This window comes from Talpa occidentalis, unplaced genomic scaffold (genome assembly GCF_014898055.3).
Source record: "Talpa occidentalis isolate TD23 unplaced genomic scaffold, MPIMG_talOcc4v2.1 talOcc4.12, whole genome shotgun sequence".
In the NCBI taxonomy this organism is placed as follows: Eukaryota; Metazoa; Chordata; class Mammalia; order Eulipotyphla; family Talpidae; genus Talpa; species Talpa occidentalis.
Genome location: NW_023601212.1, coordinates 102723320 through 102739416, shown reverse-complemented (window position 1 = coordinate 102739416; position 16097 = coordinate 102723320). Strand labels below are relative to the sequence as shown.

The following is a 16097-nucleotide window of genomic DNA, read 5'->3' as shown; positions in this document are numbered from 1 at the left end:
ACGCCTTCTCCCGCGCCCCGGCCCCGCCCCTGAGTCCCCGCCCCGGCCCCGGCCCCGCCCCTGAGGCCCCGCCCCGGCCCGGCCCGGCCCGGGGCCGAGACCCGCCTCGCGCCCCGGCCGAGACGCACTCCCACGACCCACTGTGGCCCCGCCTCGCCCGAGGCCCCGCCCCTAAACCACGCCCGAGGCCCCGCCCCCGAACCGCGCCCGAGGCCCCGCCCCCGAACCGCGCCCGAGGCCCCGCCCCAAACCGCGCGCGAGGCCCCGCCCCCAAGCCTGGCAGGCCCGCCCACGCCCGGCCGCCGCGCCCCCCGCCTCGCGAGCCCCGAGACACCGGGCAGAGTGGGCGCCGGCCTTTATTCAACGGGAGGGGAGGCGGGACGGCGGCCTACGAGTCTCCCGCGGGCTGCGACTTCTCCTTCTCCAGGTGCTTCTTCTGGGGACCCTGGGGCGGGGCGGCAGGAGGCAGTTGGTCCGGGCCCTCGGGGGCGGCCCGGGGCGCCCGGGCACCCACCCCGGCGCCGGGCGGTTGCACCCCACGGCCGGCAGGCGCTCACCATGAAGGCCCGCTTCTCCTGGGCCGTCTGGAAGCGGCCGCGGCCGAACTTGGAGGTGGTGTCCACGAACTTGAGCTCCACGTCCTCCAGGGCCCGGCGGCTGTGGTGCACCAGGAGGGACTGGGGGGCGCAGGGGCGTGGGAGGGGGCCGGGCGGAGCCGCCCTCCCGGCACCTCCCAGGGCCTCCCTCTTTCCCCTGCACCCCCCAGAGCAGTGGCGCACAGGACAGCCCGGCCCCTCAGCCCCTCTGCCGGGCTCCTGCCCCCGCGTGCGGGTGCCCACGCTGACCTTCCTCAGCGTGATGACCCGCTTCCTGGTGCCCGCGATGCAGCCCTTCAGCATGACGAAGTCGTTGTTGACCTCCCCGTAGTGGGGGAAGCCGCCCTGGGGGAGGCGGGTCAGGGACCAGGCCAGGCCAGCGGCTGCCGGTCAGGGGGCAGCCTGGCATCCTAGAGGCGCCCCGCACGCTCCAGCGGTCGGAGGGAGCCGGCGCCCGCCTGGCCTGGGTGCTGCCGCGTGGCGGACCAGAGACAGGCCCCTCGGCAGGACCAGAAGCCCCTCTGGGCGTGACCACTGCCCAGTCTGCATTTCACCCGTGCCCGCCCACACGTGCAGCCCGCGGCCCCTGCGGGCCCTGCCCTCACCAGCGGCGTGATGGACTTGTCGCTGATGTCGTAGCTGGTGGCCGCGTTGTTCTTGACCAGCTTCCCGTCCTGCACGTGCAGCCCCCGGCCTATGCGGTAGATCTACAGGACACAGCACAGCGCCTTGGGCCGCCAGGCCAGACCGTGCGCCCGTCACACCCACATCTGTGCCCACTGGTGGTGCGTTCCAGAGCCTCGGGGGTGCGAGGTGGGGTCCAGCCGCATGCACCCTGGGGCCTGTCAGGGTCTGGCATGGGCTCACCTTCTTGTTGAGCTCCGTGCGGTGGTGGTAGCCCTTCTGGCCGGCCCGGGCGATGGAGCAGCCCACGCGGGCAGGGTGCCAGGCACCAATGCAGGCCACCTTGCGCAGCCCTTTGTGCGTCTTCCGTGGTAGCTTCTTGGTGTGCCAGCGGCTGGTGACCCCTGCAGGCGAGGGGAGGAGGGCTGTGCTGAGAGGCCAGCTGGGTCCTGCCTCTCCAGCGCCGGGGTCGCCCTGGGCCCTACCTTTGACACCCCTGCCCTTGGTGACGGCGATGACATCAATGACCTCGCTCTGGCTGAACACGCTGTGCACTGGCACCTGCTGCTCCAGCCGGGCCTGAGCCCAGGCCACCTTCTCGGCCACGGTGCCACCATTCAGCTGGATCTCCATGATGTGGGCCTTCTTCTGCCGGAAGGGCAGCAGCTTCATCTGCAGGACGTGACGCCCAGGGTCACCGGCATAGTGTGACCAGCCAGAGCACTGCTGGCTCACGCTGTCACTCTGGCCTGCGTGCCACGGTCCCCACCAGGAGTGGGGTGCAGCTCAGGGGAGGCAGATGGGGTCCCTGCCCACACAGAGCCTCCGGCTAGCCGGGGGACAGAAGTCCTCGAGCAAACCCCTGCCAAGGACCTACTGTCCTGATGGGACGTCGAGGGGAGGGCATGGCCGTTGCAAGGCCCACAGCCGGGGAAGCCTCTCGGAGGAGGCGACACTAGGGAGGCACAGCGCAGAGGCCCCGCAGGCGGGTGGCATGGAAGACCAGTGCGACCACATGGTGCAGCAAGGAGGGCGGACCGCCGGCCGGGTGCAGGGGCCCAGCGCACAGATGACATCCCACAGACGCCTTCACCAGACACCGGACACCTGCCCGCACTTTCTCTGTAAAAGCTTCGGGAAGGCACAGGCTCTCGGCGTGGACGCGGGAACTCCCATGACAGCCCCGCATCGGGCAGCTGCCCGCCAGCCCTCGAGGCTGCTCCTGCCCAGTCCTGGGTCCCGAATCTTTGGCCGCCGCTGATTTACATCAACAGCTCACACTTGTCTCAGAAGACCCAGGCCCCGCGGGACGCTCCGGCCCTGGCAACTGGGCACCAGCCCTGGGGCCTCAGGCAGCCTGCCAGCCATCAGCCAATTGTTGGAACTGTGCCCAAGGCCCGAGGTATTTTTAGGCTGACATTTGCCAGAGCTCCAGGAAGCAGGGTGCCAGGGCGGGGCGATATCCAGGCCGGGCTGACCTGGGTGTGGACGATGACCCGAATGACCTTGCAGTACTTCTTCATGGCGGCAAAGTCTTTCTGGAGCTGCTTTTTGCCGTCGGTGTCGCGCCACCTCTTGCAGGCCTTGGTGAAGGCCTTCTTCTTGCTCTTGTGCCTGCGCCAAACACGGGGCCTCAGCGGGGCCAGCGGTGGCTGCAGCCTGACTGGCCCCCACCCACTGCCCACCAAGCCGGGGTCTGAGAACCTGCTTTCCTACCTGCTTTCCTCCCTCCCTGGGGTCCCGGCCCGTTCCAGCTGCATCTTCCCACATAGGCCGCCCTCCCCCTCTAGGCCTCCATGTCTTCCCTGCCCCTCAGGGCCGGGCGCCAGTGAGAGCAGGGTACTGTCAGTCCCAGATTGCTCAGCTGCCAACCCTTGTGCACAGCAGGCTTTGGCCAGAGCCCAGGGAGGTGGGCACTGCTGCACCTTCCACAAGAGGAGAAACCAAGGTCCACAGAGACGAAGCCCCTGGAAGAGGGGCAAAGGGACAGCAACAGAACGGCCAGCAGCACTCGCTGGGCCCTCGCTCAGCACTGGCGCCTCTAGCCCCCACAGCTTTGTGGGTTAGTTTGGGCTCACCCCGTGGTCAGTTGGCTCTAGAGCCCACTCTCAACACCTTCCTAGAAGGCCAAGGCTGGACTAGGCCTCTGCCTCCATAAGGAGGGCACACATGTGCGGTTCCCCAGGCAGGTGGGCCCTCCCTTTTGGCCTCTCCCTTCACATCAAGGAAAAAATTTGAGACCTGAGGATGCCATTCTTTGTGATGAGAAGAATTTATTCATTGGCTAGCTATTGCCCTTTTCACCCTGACTGCCAGGAAGCTCACAGCCGACTCTGAAATTCTGACAATTCTCTCCCCTAGTTAACTCTGAGATCAGAACACTTGCTTCCTCTTTATCCTCTACCCAATTTCCTCTTCAGCCCTCTAGTGCTCCTCTTTATGGAAGGGAAAGCACCTGCTCCCCACCCCCCCTGTATTTTCCTGCCTTCCACAGCTACATCTCCTGCCCACCCCCCACCATTCAACCCAGGGCTGAGGACCGAAAAGCCCGCCCAGTCCCTGGGTCCCCCAGCCGCGGCACCCACCGCGGCCCACCCACCACCCTCACCAGTCCCTGTAGAAGCGACGGCGACACTCATCGCTGAGGTGCTCTGCGAAGATGGTCTTGAAGCTCCGCAGGCCGCGTGGGGTGGCCACATAGCCCACCACGCCCACCACCACCAGAGGCGGCGTCTCCACAATTGTCACCGCCTCCACCTCCTCCCGCTTGGAAATTTCTGGTGAGACAGGGGCACAGAGGGGTCTCCAGAGGCCCAGGGGGCAGTGGGCAGCGAAGAGCCAACCACAGCCCCTCCCATCCCAGGCAGGATGAAGCGCCACAGCCCCGTGGCTGCTGAAGGCAGAGGCCCTCGTGACCACTCCGGGCCTGCCGCCGCTCGCCTCCCTGTCTCCCTGCCACCCTGGCACCGGTCAGGGGCTCGTCGGGGACCCGCAATGGCCCAAGCTGGCTCTGACTTAGAGCTCAGGCGAGGCTGAGCTACTCCCTGCCTCACTCCCTGCCTCCCTCCCCAGCAGACCGCCCAGGAGTGGCCGAGAGCCTCAGCCAAAGCCCGCGGTCCTGCGCTGCGGTGCTGAGGGCGGGGGGCGCGCTGGTCCCAGGGCACATGGGTCGACTGGAAAGACAGCGCAGGGGCTGAGGCATGTCCTGGCGGCGGCGGTTCTCATGGGCAGGCAGGGCCACCCTCAGGGCGGTCTCCCCGGCCCCAGCCCTGCCGTGGCCACTCACTGAGGCCGGGCCGGTGCAGCTCCCGCAGGGTGTGCGTCATGCCGGCCTTGTAGCCCAGGAAGGCCGTGAGGTGCACCGGCCGGCTGGGGTCGTCCCTCGGCCACGTCTTCACCTTGCCCCGGTGCCGGCGGCTCCGCTTGTGGGGCAGGAAGCCCAGGTGTCCATGCCGCGGGGCAGAGAACTTGCGGTGGGACTGGGGGCGGGAGGGCGGGAGGTCAGAACTGGGGGGGGGTCCCAGAACCCGGGCCCGGAGAAGGGAGCTGGAGGACCGGGGCCAGGGTCCTCAGCCCCCCGCCCCACTCTGGCTGCAGGGGTGGGGGAGGCCCAGGGGCAGGACCGAGGACAGGAACCAGCGCCCAGCCCTCCTGCCCAGTGGGCCGGCCTGTGGGCAGGGGCCGGACCACCCTGTGAGCTGGGGCCGAGGCCGCTGCCCTCTGCGCTCACCTGGCAATCGGGCCTGCAGCCCCGCCCTGGCCCACTTGCTGCCTCCTCCAGTTACCTCCTCCCTTGCGGGTCCAGGGGCCTGCCTCGTGGGGGCCCCAGAAGCCCACCCAGCCCTCCCAGGGAAGCCGCCGGCCCCGCGGCAGCCCCCGCCCACTGACCATGGCAGTCGGTCCAGTCCCTGCAGGTCGGAACAGGAAGGGGCCTCCCTGCCGGGCACTGGAGGTCGAGTGGCAGGGCCAGGACGCAGCAGCCAGATCCCAGATTTAGCCCCTGGCAGAGGAGCCCGGTCGTCGCCTGTGGCGGGCACCCGCTCTGGCGCCAGCAGCAGGCCTGGCGGGGGGGCGGGGTGGGGGGTGCAGCCTGAGCCTGGGTGCGGGCACCTGCAGTGGCGGCCCCAGGACTGAGCCACGGCCCCGGGTCTCTGCTCGTGCGACCCTCTCCGGGCAGGGCATGCACCCCGGCAGGGGCGGCTGACGGCTGAGATGGCAGGCCCAGGGTCCACCCCGTCCCACAGCCGCGGGCCCAGCTGCCCGGGGCAGTGATGGCTGCAGGTCCCGAGGGCCGCAAGGGCCCATGCACGCTAATATCGGGACCCAAGGACGTTTAGACCCACTGAGGAGCATAACCCTGCAACTGAATGAGCAGGAGGGTTCAATCTCCAATTTTTCAAAAAAGATTTATGGTATTTATTTATGCATACAGAGCTGGGGTGCAGGCCAGAGGTGCGAGGGCGAGAGGATTCCCCAGAGACAGAGTGGGGAGCAGAGCAGGTGGATTTACTTAAACACGCTGCTGAGGGAGCAGCAGGGAGACAGGCGAGGTCTGCTGCGCCCTGTGGGTAGCTCCTGGCCGGGGCTTGCACTGACGTGGCAGCGGCTGCGGACAGCTTCATAGTGTTGAGACTAACCCCGGCGCCACCAGGGAGGCCCCTCAATCTCTGATTTTTTGACGCAAAGATTCTTCACTGATGAAGTTCTCAACTACAGATCCGAGTTTCGCCTCACTGGGCACTAAATCCCCTGCCCCTCAAATGTTCTAGACGGTTGTTCTTGTCTCTAATTACAAAGCAACTCTAGATTCTTTGGGGTGAAAACCCCACGGGAACAAAAATCACCGAGCAGGGGTGAGCCTGCCCACCGGGGGACAGAGGCCCTGAAGGGCGGGCACGGTGGGGGTGGGGAGTGGGCAGACAGGGCTCAGAGGCACGCAGCAGAGCGGGGGGCTGAGAGCGACACCAACATGGGACATGGGCTGCAGGCACCGGGTGGGGCTGGGCCGAGGCAGGGCCTCCCCCACAGCTGCACGGGAGCGCTCTGCCCCTCCTGTCCCCTTCACGAGCACATGGAGCACCCCTGCACAGCCCCAGAGTGCGGCTCACCCCACACCGAGTGTGCACAGCCCCAGAGTGCGGCTGCCAGACCGCAGCTGGGGCCCCACAGGATCCTTCAGTTCTGAAGCCATCTGCCTGGAAACGGCCACCAACACACAGGTCTGGGGGAGCTCGGGCCCATGGGGCCCCCCACTCCAGCCGCCAGTCACAAGCATCAGGACCCTGGCTGCCCACCCCTCCACCCTGCCCGGCTACAAATCTGTGGTTCCCACAGCTACTCCCAGGCTGCGTCATCAATAAGAAGGGCTCACAGGACTCGGGCACACGCTGCCGGCTGATGAAATGTGATGGACACAGAGGAAGGGCCAGAGGTGGAGGGACAGCCCAGGTCTGGGAGGGTCTCGGGGCAGCAGCCTTTGTCCCGTGGAGGGGGGTACATCACCCCCCAGTGTGACATGTTCACCAACCTAAAAGCTCCCCAACTCCCTGCTGTGGGGGTTTTTATGGACACGTCCCCCTGTAGGCAGGGTCTGTCTTTTTTTTTTTTTTTAAGATTTATTTATTTGTTTGTTTAATTATTTATTTATCCAAGCACTGGGCACAGTCAGAGCGCGGGAGGGTGAGAGAATTCACCAGAGCCAGAGCGGGGAGCAGAGCAGGCAGAAGGACCGAAGGACACTGCTGAGGGGAGCAGCAGGCGGCAGGAGAGGTCCGCGCGCCATGTGGGACCCTCCTCCAGTGGCCGGGAGCAGCCGGGGATTGAACCGGCGCCGCAGAGGCTTCGCAACCCAGCGCTCAACCGCTGCGCCACCAGGGAGGCCCAGCAGGGTCTGTCTTTAACTCCATCCCCAGCCCTTCTACTGCCTCAGGTGAGTGGGGTACAGCAGAGAACCCCCAGTTTCCAGTCCTGGCGTGGCCTTCCCCAGCCTGCCCCACCCAGGAGCCTCATCAGAACCAAAGACAGCTGTTTCAGGGGCCCTGCTTCAGAAGCTGGGGACAGTATCAGTCTGTATTATATCACAAAGGTTCTGGTCGGTGTACAGCAGCTCCTCCAGTTACTAACAGGCTCAGGGCCAGTATGAAACCATCAGAATGGGATGAGAGTGCCCTGTGCAGGGCACGGGTGTCTCCCCACCAAGCCCAGCCTCCTGCTCTGCTCCAGGCAAGCCCCCCAAACTCGCTGGCATCAATGGGCCAGTCCATGAGGGATTCGGGTAGATACAGTGGATGCCAGAGAGAACTGTAGGGCTGGGCAACCCAGGGGGGCTTCCTGGAAGAGTATGGCACTGGACATTGTGTCACTGGTTCTCTCCACCATCCGGGTGTTCCAGAAGAGCAGGGCTGTGTTCATCTTGCTCCCTATGGCACTTGCCTGATGTCTGCACGCCATAGGAACGTAAGGAATTGTTCAGTTATTCCTGTGTGTCTTCTCGTAGGACGTAAGCAGGGATCGCCACTCCTGTATCCCAGCCCGTGGGAACCGCTCCGTAGACCGAGACCCGCGGCAGGGGCCGCAGGTGCAATGGCGCAGCCCTGCAGCTAGGTGTTTCCCCAGCCCACGCCAGGGCGGGGCCCAGGGACTACAAGTCCCATGGTGCCTTGCGGGCGCCGGGCACCCTGCGCAAGCGCAGAGGCCTAAGGGCGGCCTCCGTTGCGGGGGGAAACTACAAGCCCCAGGGGGCCTCGCGGGCCCGGCCGCCGTGCGCAGGCGCGCAGGCCAGAGGGCGTCCTCTGCTGCTGGCGAGCTAGGCCGCAGGACCCGGGCGCGGGCCGGGCAGCGCTACGACCGCCGAGCCCGCCGCGCGCGCAGCCATGCCGGACAGCTGGGACAAGGACGTGTACCCCGAGCCCCCGCGCCGCACGCCGGCGCCCTCGCCGCAGACCTCGCTGCCCAACCCCATCACCTACCTGACCAAGGCCTTCGACCTCCTCGTGGACCGGCCCGTGACCCTTGTGAGAGGTACCGGCCTCCAGCCGGGCCCGCCGCTCCCCAACCCCACGCCCGGCCCGGGCCGCGTCGCCCCCTCCCTCCCCCCCGGCGCCCCCGCACCCTAGGCTTCGCCCGGGCCCGCCTCGCCCCCAGCCCCCCTCCCGCGCCCTCCCCGGGAGGCCCTTCCTGCGGCAGCACCCGCCCTGCCCACGGGGCCCGCCGTCGGGGACGCCCCAGGCACCCCTGCCCTCAGGGCCGCAGCCTGGGGACGCTCCGCGCACCCCTGCCTTCCGGGCCCGCCACCGGGGTACGCTCCACGCACCTCTGCCGTCGGGCCGCGCGGCCATGAGGGGTGATTTGCAGACGTGCGCGCCCTGGCCTTAGAGCCCAGTGCTGGGCGCCCATCGTCTGCGTGTGCACAGGGACACCAGCACGCGTGTGTTGAAAAGAGGGCACTCTCGAACCCCCTGTGTGCCCTCAGGCCCCCCAAAGTGAGGGGGTGGAGTGGTCAGGTGGTGGCCCACGCCTCCTGGTCCAAGGGGCACTGCCTTTGCCCTGTGTCCCAGAGAGCTGACCAGAGCCCCCTTCTCTGATCCCCACCAGGTGGCTGGGCCAGGAGCTTCTTTGTTGCCCTGTGAGGCTCAGCCTGCTGCCTGCACGGCGCAGCGGGGAGCCCGCTTAGCGGTCACTGGTGCCTGATGTCCATGCGTGCGCTTAAATCTCAGATAAGCAGCAGAACATTTGGGATGCAGAGCCTTCTCTGGTGGCGCTTTCGTCAGGAACGATGAAGTGGTCCGGAAAGGCCTAGCTCCGACCTCCAGCTGGTCTGCTGTGCTGTTACCCCTCCCTGCTTTCACCCTGAATCCTTTTTTTATATTTTACTTTATTTATGCATAGAATTGGGGCTTCAGCCCCGGGGAGAGGGTGAGAGGACTCCCCAGAGAGAGTGGGGAGCAGAACAGGCAGATCCACTGAAATCCACTGCTGAGGGGAGCAGCGGGCAGTCAGGAGAGGTCTGCTACGCCCTGTGGGTCAGCTCCCTGGCCGGGATTGAACTCAGGCCACAGTGGTGACAGCTTGAGACTGAACCCCTAGGCCACCAGGGAGGCCCTGGATCTCCTTTTTGTAGCGATTTCCCAGAAAGCGCTTTATATGTCTGCACATGGATGGGATCACACTAGATCCAGCTTGCTGGGGTGCAGATGAGAGGTTGTAGCGCCACAGCGGGATCTGGAACCCTTGCCCCTGGCCTGCTCAGTGGAGGGGGTGGTCCACAAGCATGGGCTCGCAGAACATGGGGGATTCTGGGACCAGCCTGAACCGCAGCCCCTCTGTAAATGAAAAGCATCTGCCCCACACCGTGATTGGGGACGAGCCGGGGAGCATGGGCTGGTGAGGGACGGACACTTCAGAAGTGGTGGGCATGGCTAGGACTCTCTGCCAACCTAAGCCTCTGTGAGAGTCAAATCGCCGGTCACTGCAGAAGCTGGGAACGCTCGGCCTTGTGTGGCTGGGACAACAGAGCCAAGAGCCCTCTCTGACAGCAGGAAACTGACTCGGGTTTTCCCCTTACAGAGTTCATCGAGCAGCAGCATGCCAAGAACAAGTACTACTACTACCACCGGCAGTTCCGCCGCGTGCCGGACATCACGGAGTGTGAGGAGAGGGACATCTTGTGCATATTCGAAGCCGAAATGCAGTGGAGACGAGACTAGTACGTGAACCTCCAGCCCTTGGCTGCTGTCCTCAGGTCCCCCGGAATTTTGGGATGGGGCCGGCCTGCAAGAGTGACCTTGGGGGTGTGGGGGCCAAGCTCCTGCTTTCACACTGAGCTCCCTGGATCCAAGGTGGGACACCCCGTAAGCCAATGTTTTCTTTTCTTTCAGCAAAGTTGACCAAGAGATCATGAATATCATTCAGGAAAGGATGAAGGCCTGTCAGCAGAGGGAGGGTGAGAGCTACAGGCAGAACTGTGCCAAGGAGCTGGAGCAGTTCACCCAGGTGGCCAAAGCCTACCAGGACCGCTGTGAGTGACCCCTTGGCAACCCCCCCATCTGCGTGCGGTGGGCCAGCAGCCTGTGGTTCCTGCCCGCCATTATCATGGGGCACTGCCCATGACTCCTGTCCCCATTGCTTCCCCAGATCACGACCTGGGCGCCCACTACTCTGCCAGGAAATGCCTGGCGAAACAGAAGCAGAGGATGCTGGCAGAGAGGAAAGCGGCCAAGGAGGCCGCCGCAGCCTGAGCCGCACCCGGGGCAGCTCATGAAATACAGAGCGCGTTGAAGCCGCTGTTCCTGGGGTTGCTGTCAGCCCCACCTGAACGAGTAAAATAAACCAAGCAGCAACATGCATGGGCGTAATTCACTTTATTTCCTGGTATAAACTCTACTATGTGGTGGCCACAGCTGGCGCCTGGGTTCTCTGCACAGAGACTCTTGTGTGGGTCTTCACCAGGTGGTCAGTGAATTCCTAGAAAGAAAAAAGATTAAGTGCAAGTCGGACACCCCGCCCACTGTCCTTGCTGACTCACCCGGGGGTGGTCCTACCTGGTAAGGAGACTTGGTGAACACGGTCTCTTTCCAGAGATCGGGAGTGAGATAGCTGTAGGTCTTGGAGATGGCATCAAAGGTGGCCTTGGCTGGAAACACATCGGGAAATGGGCATAATACTATCCAGAATCAAACTTAGGTGTCAACTGTAAGATACCACAAGGTCCTTACCAAAATTGCCCAGGGTGGCGGTGCAGCCCCTGGCCGAGGTGTAGCAGTCATCGATACCGGCCATCATCAACAGCTTCTTGGGCACAGGCGCAGATACGATGCCAGTGCCCCTGGGGGCGGGGATGAGGCGCACCAGCACAGAGCCACAGCGGCCAGTCACCTGGGCAGGGCAGAGGAGTCAGGAGGTGGCATGGACTGCCTTGCTCCACTGCAGGCCTCACCTCTTGCCCAGCCTACCTTGCAAGGGACGGTGTGGGGCTTGCCGATCTTGTTCCCCCAGTAGCCTCGCCGCACAGGGACGATGGAGAGCTTAGCCAGGATGATGGCACCGCGGATAGCGGTGGCTACCTCCTTGGAGCATTTAACGCCCAAACCAACATGTCCGTTGTAGTCCCCAATGGCCACAAACGCCTGAGAAAAGACTGAAGTGAGAAGCGGCCAGTGACCTGAAGCGCTGGTCACTGCTGCCCAGAGCCTGTTGCGCCCCTCGAGGGAAGAGTGGCCACTGAGAAGGCCAGCCTGAGGCCCCGAGGAGACCCTTGCTCTCTCTCCACGTTACGAAAGTCACACGTGTGGAGGCAGATGTGACCATGCAGAGCTGGGAGAGTTTTAGGAGACCCCTGGCGGGGCAGACCGGGGAAAAGAATGGCCGCCCTACCTTGAATCTGGTGCGCTGCCCGGCGCGGGTCTGCTTCTGCACGGGCATGATCTTCAAAACCTCGTCCTTGAGGGACGGCCCCAGGAAGAAGTCAATGATCTCGGATTCCTACAAAAAAATTTGTGAGACGCTTCAGCACGGCGCGGCGGCTCCCGGACGAGGAACCTCCCGCCCCGGAGAGACGCTTTCCCGCCCAGGCCCCGGCAGCCCCCACGCCCGGCGGGGGCAGGCGTCGGGCTCACCTTGATGGGCAGGGAGAAGAGGTAGATCTCCTCCAGCGACTTGATCTTCATGTCCTTGACCAGGCGGCCCAGCTTGGTGACGGGGATCCACTGCAGGGAGGCGGCGCGGGTGACCAGGCCGCCCCGCGCGGCGCCCCGGGCCCACCTCCCGCGCGCGGCCGCCACCTACCTCCTTGTCCTCGGCCTTGCCTCCGCGAGCCCCGCGGCCGCGGCCGCGGCCCCGGCCCCGCCCCCGGCCGCGACCCCGGGGCCCGCTGCCGAAGCCTCCGCGGAAGCCGCCGCGGCCTCCCATTCCAGGGCCCCCCGGGCCTCCGGGCCCTCCCGCAGCACCGGCGTCGTCCGCCATTTGCTGAAAGAGCGAGCAGAGACCGCCGGTCAGCGGGGCCGCGGCGGCCGCATCGGCCGTCCCGTCTGAGCGCGCGGGCGCCGCGGCCCGGCCCCCCCGGATGCGCGGCCATCGCCGCCGCCCCAGCCCGCGCGCCGCGGCCCCAGCACTCACGTGTGTTCGCGGAGAAGAAGAGCGAGGCCTCGCGGGAGGCGGCTTTTACGGCGCGCCAAGTGCCGCGAGATCTCAACGTCCCGCCCATGGCCATATAGCCGCCTGTGATTGGCCGCTTTGGGCCCCGCCCCCGCGAACTCTGCGCGCGCATGCGCTTCTGTGGGCGGCGACCGGGAGACCGCGCGGAACCCGGGAATCTGCGCGCCGACCCCGCGCGGGCTATAAATGGCCGCGCCGCGCGCGCCGCGCCCTCTCCGCGCCAGGTAGGCCCCGCGCCCGGGCTCCCCGCGTCGGGCGGTGCTGGGTGGGGTCCTCTTCGGCGCTGCCTGAAAATCAGCCGCGGCCTGCAACGTGGCCGCGGGTGAGATCCGGCGCCCAGAGCCACCGGGGCCGCAGCTCGCCGCCCGCTTCTCCGTGCGGGGGGTGAAACCCCGGCCCGCACACGCCCCGCGCCGCGCGCTCCCCGCCCGCTCACCCGCCCGCCTTCCGCCCGCAGGACGCCCGAGCCCGACGCCGCCAGGAGCGCATCGAGGGGCCCGCCCCGGCCGCCCAAGAAAGCTGTGCGCGGCGCCCGCGTGGCTGCCAGGGTGCCCTGCTGTGCCTCCCCATGCCCCGCACGTGGCAAACGCCTTGGCCGAGGTGCGTCCACCTGGGTCGGCGCTGCACTGGCCAGGGGGAGTGGGGTCCACAGCCCTGCAGCTTGGGTGACGGACAGCTGGGCACCCCAGTGGCACCGAAATCGCAGTTCCGTGTCCTATGCTTCCCCCTGTGGAACCCACAGCTGCCCAGGTTGAAATTGGCCCCACCATGTCTACGCCCACCCCTGCCCCGGGCTTGGGGGCGGTTTCCCCAAGGTATTCCTTGCCTCTGTTAGGGGAAAAAGGATGTCCTAAAGCTAATTCCAGCTTTGTGGATTCCACCCACACTCGAGACCAAAACCATCAAGACACTGGGAACTCCAAATCCCGTCCCCACCCAAGGGAAGGGGGCTGGGACCTGAGGGTGGGGTTCAGCAGCCAGGTTGGTATAAAGCCAGACACGTGGGCTTTGGGGAATTCTTTTTTTGGCTCCCCTGCCAGCTCGCAGAGCGCTCAGCCAGCTCTCAGAGTGCCTTTGGGTTTCCATGTCGGCAGATCGGGTAGGATGCATTAAAGACGTTATTTTCCTATTTTCTCCCTGAGTTGTACATTTCCTTATTTCCCTTTCCCTTGTAAATAAACCTTTTATGAACTTTTTTGTGTGTCTGTAGTGGAGTATAAATAATTCCTTTTCAAGCGCGCGAGTGAGGACCCACAGACAGGCAACCGTTTTTATATCGGGGGCTGCTCCATAACACCTATTCTGTGGCATTCCCCTGCCTGTGCGCTAGGGCCTTGGGTGTGGGGTTCCTGAGCCCTGGAGAGCTGCAGCGCTACTACAGAAAGGGGCTGTTCTGTCCCATGTTGCCTTAGCTGGGCAGAAAGCGCTCCTAGAGGCTTGGCTCCTGGCCTGGTGTTGCTTGGGAATCAGCTATCGACCCCCGCCCCCCCCCCCCCCAAGGCAGAGGTTCCAGGTACCTGTTTCAGGTCTGGGCTGCCCTCCCTCACTTGTGACCCCTCACAGAGGAGCGCAAGGGCCCCCAGGCCAGGGCTGTGATTGGCCTGACTGGACAATGCCACTGTGATGTCGGCCCACTCCTGCTGAAATGCGGGCTCCTGAGCTCTGGGGGGCAGTGGAGCTGCCGTCCAGACACATGATGGTGAGTCCAGACACATGATGGTGAGCCTGACACTCCAGCCTGCCCTTCAGATTTATGCCCAGAGCAGAACCCCTTTTGCTCATACTGAGAAAGGGTGGGCCCACTCCTGGTGGGGAAAAGCCTTTCATGGGATTGACCGGGCCAGCTTCTCCAGCTGGGAATGGGTAGTCCTAGGGGGAGGTCTTGACCCAGCACTCCACTTGGGGCTCTCCTGTGGCCCACTTCCCCACCCAAAGCTTCCTGGGGTCTCCCTTTGGGGATGTGGAGTGAGGGCCGGGGCCTCACCCAGCCAGGCCCTGATGGGGGGTGACCGGCGTTTGCAGAGTGGCGGGTATGATCTCAACCTCTTCACCAATCCTCCCGACTGCACCTTCCTGTGTTCTGTCTGCCATGGGGTTCTCAAGAGGCCAGTGAGGTTACCATGCAGCCACATCTTCTGCAAGAAGTGCATCCTCCGGTGGCTAGCCAGGTGCCGCTGGGCGCCCAGAGGCTGGGAGGGCAGGGGCAGTTCTGGGGCTGTCCTGTGGCCCAGGACAGAGGAGGCCTGCCAAGCCCGCCAGATCCAGCTGCCCAGTCACCTGGGACATTAGAATCCTGGGTGTCCTCACCCTACAGTGTGCAGCCTCTGGGTGAGCACTATGAAGCCCTCCCGTGGCCCTTCCAGTGGGAGAGAAAGGGGCGATGCCACTGCCACCAGCCCCCTTCCCACTCCCCCCACCACTCCTGCCTCCTAGACAAAAGACCTGTCCGTGCTGCAGGACAGAGGTGAGAAGGAGAAAGATGGTCCATGTGAACACTCTCCGGAAGACCATCGGCCGCCTGGAAGTCAAGGTAGCTCACCCCCGCCTGGGGCAGAGCCAGGAAGGGGCGAAGAACTCAGGGTTTCTGTTCCAGTGACACGCCACCACCTGGGACATCAGAACTGGCTGTTTGAGTCATGGCTCTTGACACTGGCCCTGTGGCTTTGGGCACATTACCCGACCCCCAGAGCCTCAGCTCTAAAATGAGGATGATGCCAGACCAACTTCCCTATTCTGCGGGACAGCCCTTAGCTCGCCCTCTTGCAATCTGGATTTTTCCCCTCTCTAGGCTCCCAGTTAACTAGCTCCTGGTCAGTGGGTGGTATGGGTGGAGGCTGGCCTGGCCTGACCTGGTCTGGCTCACCCCATGTCTCCCCCATCCCCAGTGCAAGAACGCCGAAGCTGGCTGCTTGGTGACGTGCCCCCTCGCCCATCGCAAGGGCCACCAGGACTCGTGCCCATTCGAGCTGACGACCTGCCCCAACGAAGGCTGCACGGCGCGGGTGCTGCGTGGGGCCCTGACTGAGCACAAGCAGTGCTGCCAGTTCAGTACCCCGCAGCGCTGCCCCCTGGGCTGCGGGGCCACCCTGGGCCCGGCCGAGCGCGCGCACCACAACTGCTACCGCCAGCTGCGGGAGGCCTGGAGCCAGCGCCAGGAGCGCAGCCGGACCCTGCTGCTGTGCGTGCTGCGGCGCATGCGCAAGGTGCACCACACCACCCACGTGCTCCGCAGGCAGCTGGCCCAGCTCGGGAACTTCCTGGAGGACGACGCGCTGCTGCTGGGCCAGGGCGCCCCGCCACGGGCAGCCGAGGCCGCCCCGGAAGGCAGCGCTGGGGCTGAGGTGTGGGGGGTCCAGGGCCAACGTACCTTGTAAATAGAGGAGCAAATAAACGCGGGGGCCAGGCCTGGCCCGCCCCGCCGCCTCTGTACTGAGAGCCCCACGGCCGCCTCCCGTGAGCCGCCGCCGACCGGCGCTGCGCCCCGCGCCCCCGGGACGCCGGCCTTTCTCCCCGGACCCCGCTCGGGTGCTCGTCCTCTGCTCTCGTTTGCCGGGTGTCTTTACACACCTCGCAGAGCGTCCCGCGGGCATCCTGCCAGTCTGTTCACCAGGAGCAAGGCCCGTGTTGCTGCTCCGAAAAGGCAAGCACCCCGCAAACCATGGGCGCCCTGCGCCGCCACCTTCAGGCCACACCCTCCAATGCAGCTCGCCTCTGCCCACGACAGGT

General features: G+C 65.3%; 4 protein-coding genes and 2 non-coding genes across 6 annotated transcripts; 3 read left to right on the top strand and 3 right to left on the bottom strand.

Moving 5' to 3' along the window:
* Positions 1 to 388: 388 nt before the first annotated feature.
* On the bottom strand, positions 389 to 5525 carry RPL3L (ribosomal protein L3 like). The gene is made up of 10 exons (XM_037508106.1): positions 5463 to 5525; positions 4507 to 4699; positions 3829 to 3997; positions 2699 to 2834; positions 1706 to 1892; positions 1464 to 1624; positions 1202 to 1303; positions 846 to 941; positions 558 to 677; positions 389 to 445 (listed from the first exon to the last, which is right to left on the bottom strand). The coding sequence occupies exons 1-10, from the start codon at positions 5523 to 5525 to the stop codon at positions 389 to 391; spliced, it is 1284 nt and encodes a 427-aa protein (XP_037364003.1).
* Positions 5526 to 8076: 2551 nt separating this feature from the next.
* Positions 8077 to 10588, top strand: NDUFB10 (NADH:ubiquinone oxidoreductase subunit B10). Its single transcript, XM_037507803.2, has 4 exons — positions 8077 to 8240; positions 9786 to 9924; positions 10097 to 10236; positions 10353 to 10588. Exons 1-4 carry the CDS (start codon positions 8093 to 8095, stop codon positions 10454 to 10456), a joined length of 531 nt encoding a protein of 176 aa, XP_037363700.1. The 5' UTR covers positions 8077 to 8092; the 3' UTR covers positions 10457 to 10588.
* On the bottom strand, positions 10568 to 13898 carry RPS2 (ribosomal protein S2). The gene is made up of 8 exons (XM_037507794.2): positions 13889 to 13898; positions 12003 to 12182; positions 11834 to 11923; positions 11592 to 11699; positions 11171 to 11344; positions 10934 to 11093; positions 10760 to 10851; positions 10568 to 10682 (listed from the first exon to the last, which is right to left on the bottom strand). The coding sequence occupies exons 2-8, from the start codon at positions 12177 to 12179 to the stop codon at positions 10602 to 10604; spliced, it is 882 nt and encodes a 293-aa protein (XP_037363691.1). The 5' UTR covers positions 12180 to 12182; positions 13889 to 13898; the 3' UTR covers positions 10568 to 10601.
* Positions 11407 to 11541, bottom strand: LOC119242429 (small nucleolar RNA SNORA64/SNORA10 family). The gene has a single exon (XR_005124441.1). It is a non-coding gene; the product is annotated as a small nucleolar RNA SNORA64/SNORA10 family (small nucleolar RNA).
* Positions 12654 to 12778, top strand: LOC119242479 (small nucleolar RNA ACA64). Its single transcript, XR_005124487.1, has one exon. It is a non-coding gene; the product is annotated as a small nucleolar RNA ACA64 (small nucleolar RNA).
* A 3-nt stretch (positions 13899 to 13901) lies between the features above and the next one.
* Positions 13902 to 15795, top strand: RNF151 (ring finger protein 151). Its single transcript, XM_037507795.2, is given in 5 exon segments — positions 13902 to 14070; positions 14394 to 14539; positions 14805 to 14901; positions 15257 to 15714; positions 15716 to 15795. Coding segments are annotated over 5 exon segments (789 nt in total). The 5' UTR covers positions 13902 to 14016; the 3' UTR covers positions 15750 to 15795.
* Positions 15796 to 16097: the final 302 nt, after the last annotated feature.

Bases quoted from the DNA above. Each gene is read 5' to 3' on its own strand.
- RPL3L (XM_037508106.1), bottom strand. From the start codon at position 5,525: ATGGGCCCTTGCGGCCCTCGGGACCTGCAGCCATCACTGCCCCGGGCA. The intron at 1,625-1,705 runs GTAGGGCCCAGG...CCTCGCCTGCAG, and splicing joins CAAGGGCAGGGGTGTCAAAG to GGGTCACCAGCCGCTGGCAC. The intron at 1,304-1,463 runs GTGAGCCCATGC...TGTGTCCTGTAG, and splicing joins GCACGGAGCTCAACAAGAAG to ATCTACCGCATAGGCCGGGG.
- NDUFB10 (XM_037507803.2), top strand. From the start codon at position 8,093: ATGCCGGACAGCTGGGACAAGGACGTGTACCCCGAGCCCCCGCGCCGC. The intron at 9,925-10,096 runs GTACGTGAACCT...CTTTTCTTTCAG, and splicing joins ATGCAGTGGAGACGAGACTA to CAAAGTTGACCAAGAGATCA. The intron at 10,237-10,352 runs GTGAGTGACCCC...TTGCTTCCCCAG, and splicing joins CAAAGCCTACCAGGACCGCT to ATCACGACCTGGGCGCCCAC.
- RPS2 (XM_037507794.2), bottom strand. From the start codon at position 12,179: ATGGCGGACGACGCCGGTGCTGCGGGAGGGCCCGGAGGCCCGGGGGGC. The intron at 11,094-11,170 runs GTAGGCTGGGCA...TGCCCTGCCCAG, and splicing joins CCCACACCGTCCCTTGCAAG to GTGACTGGCCGCTGTGGCTC. The intron at 10,683-10,759 runs GTAGGACCACCC...TTTTCTTTCTAG, and splicing joins TCACCAAGTCTCCTTACCAG to GAATTCACTGACCACCTGGT.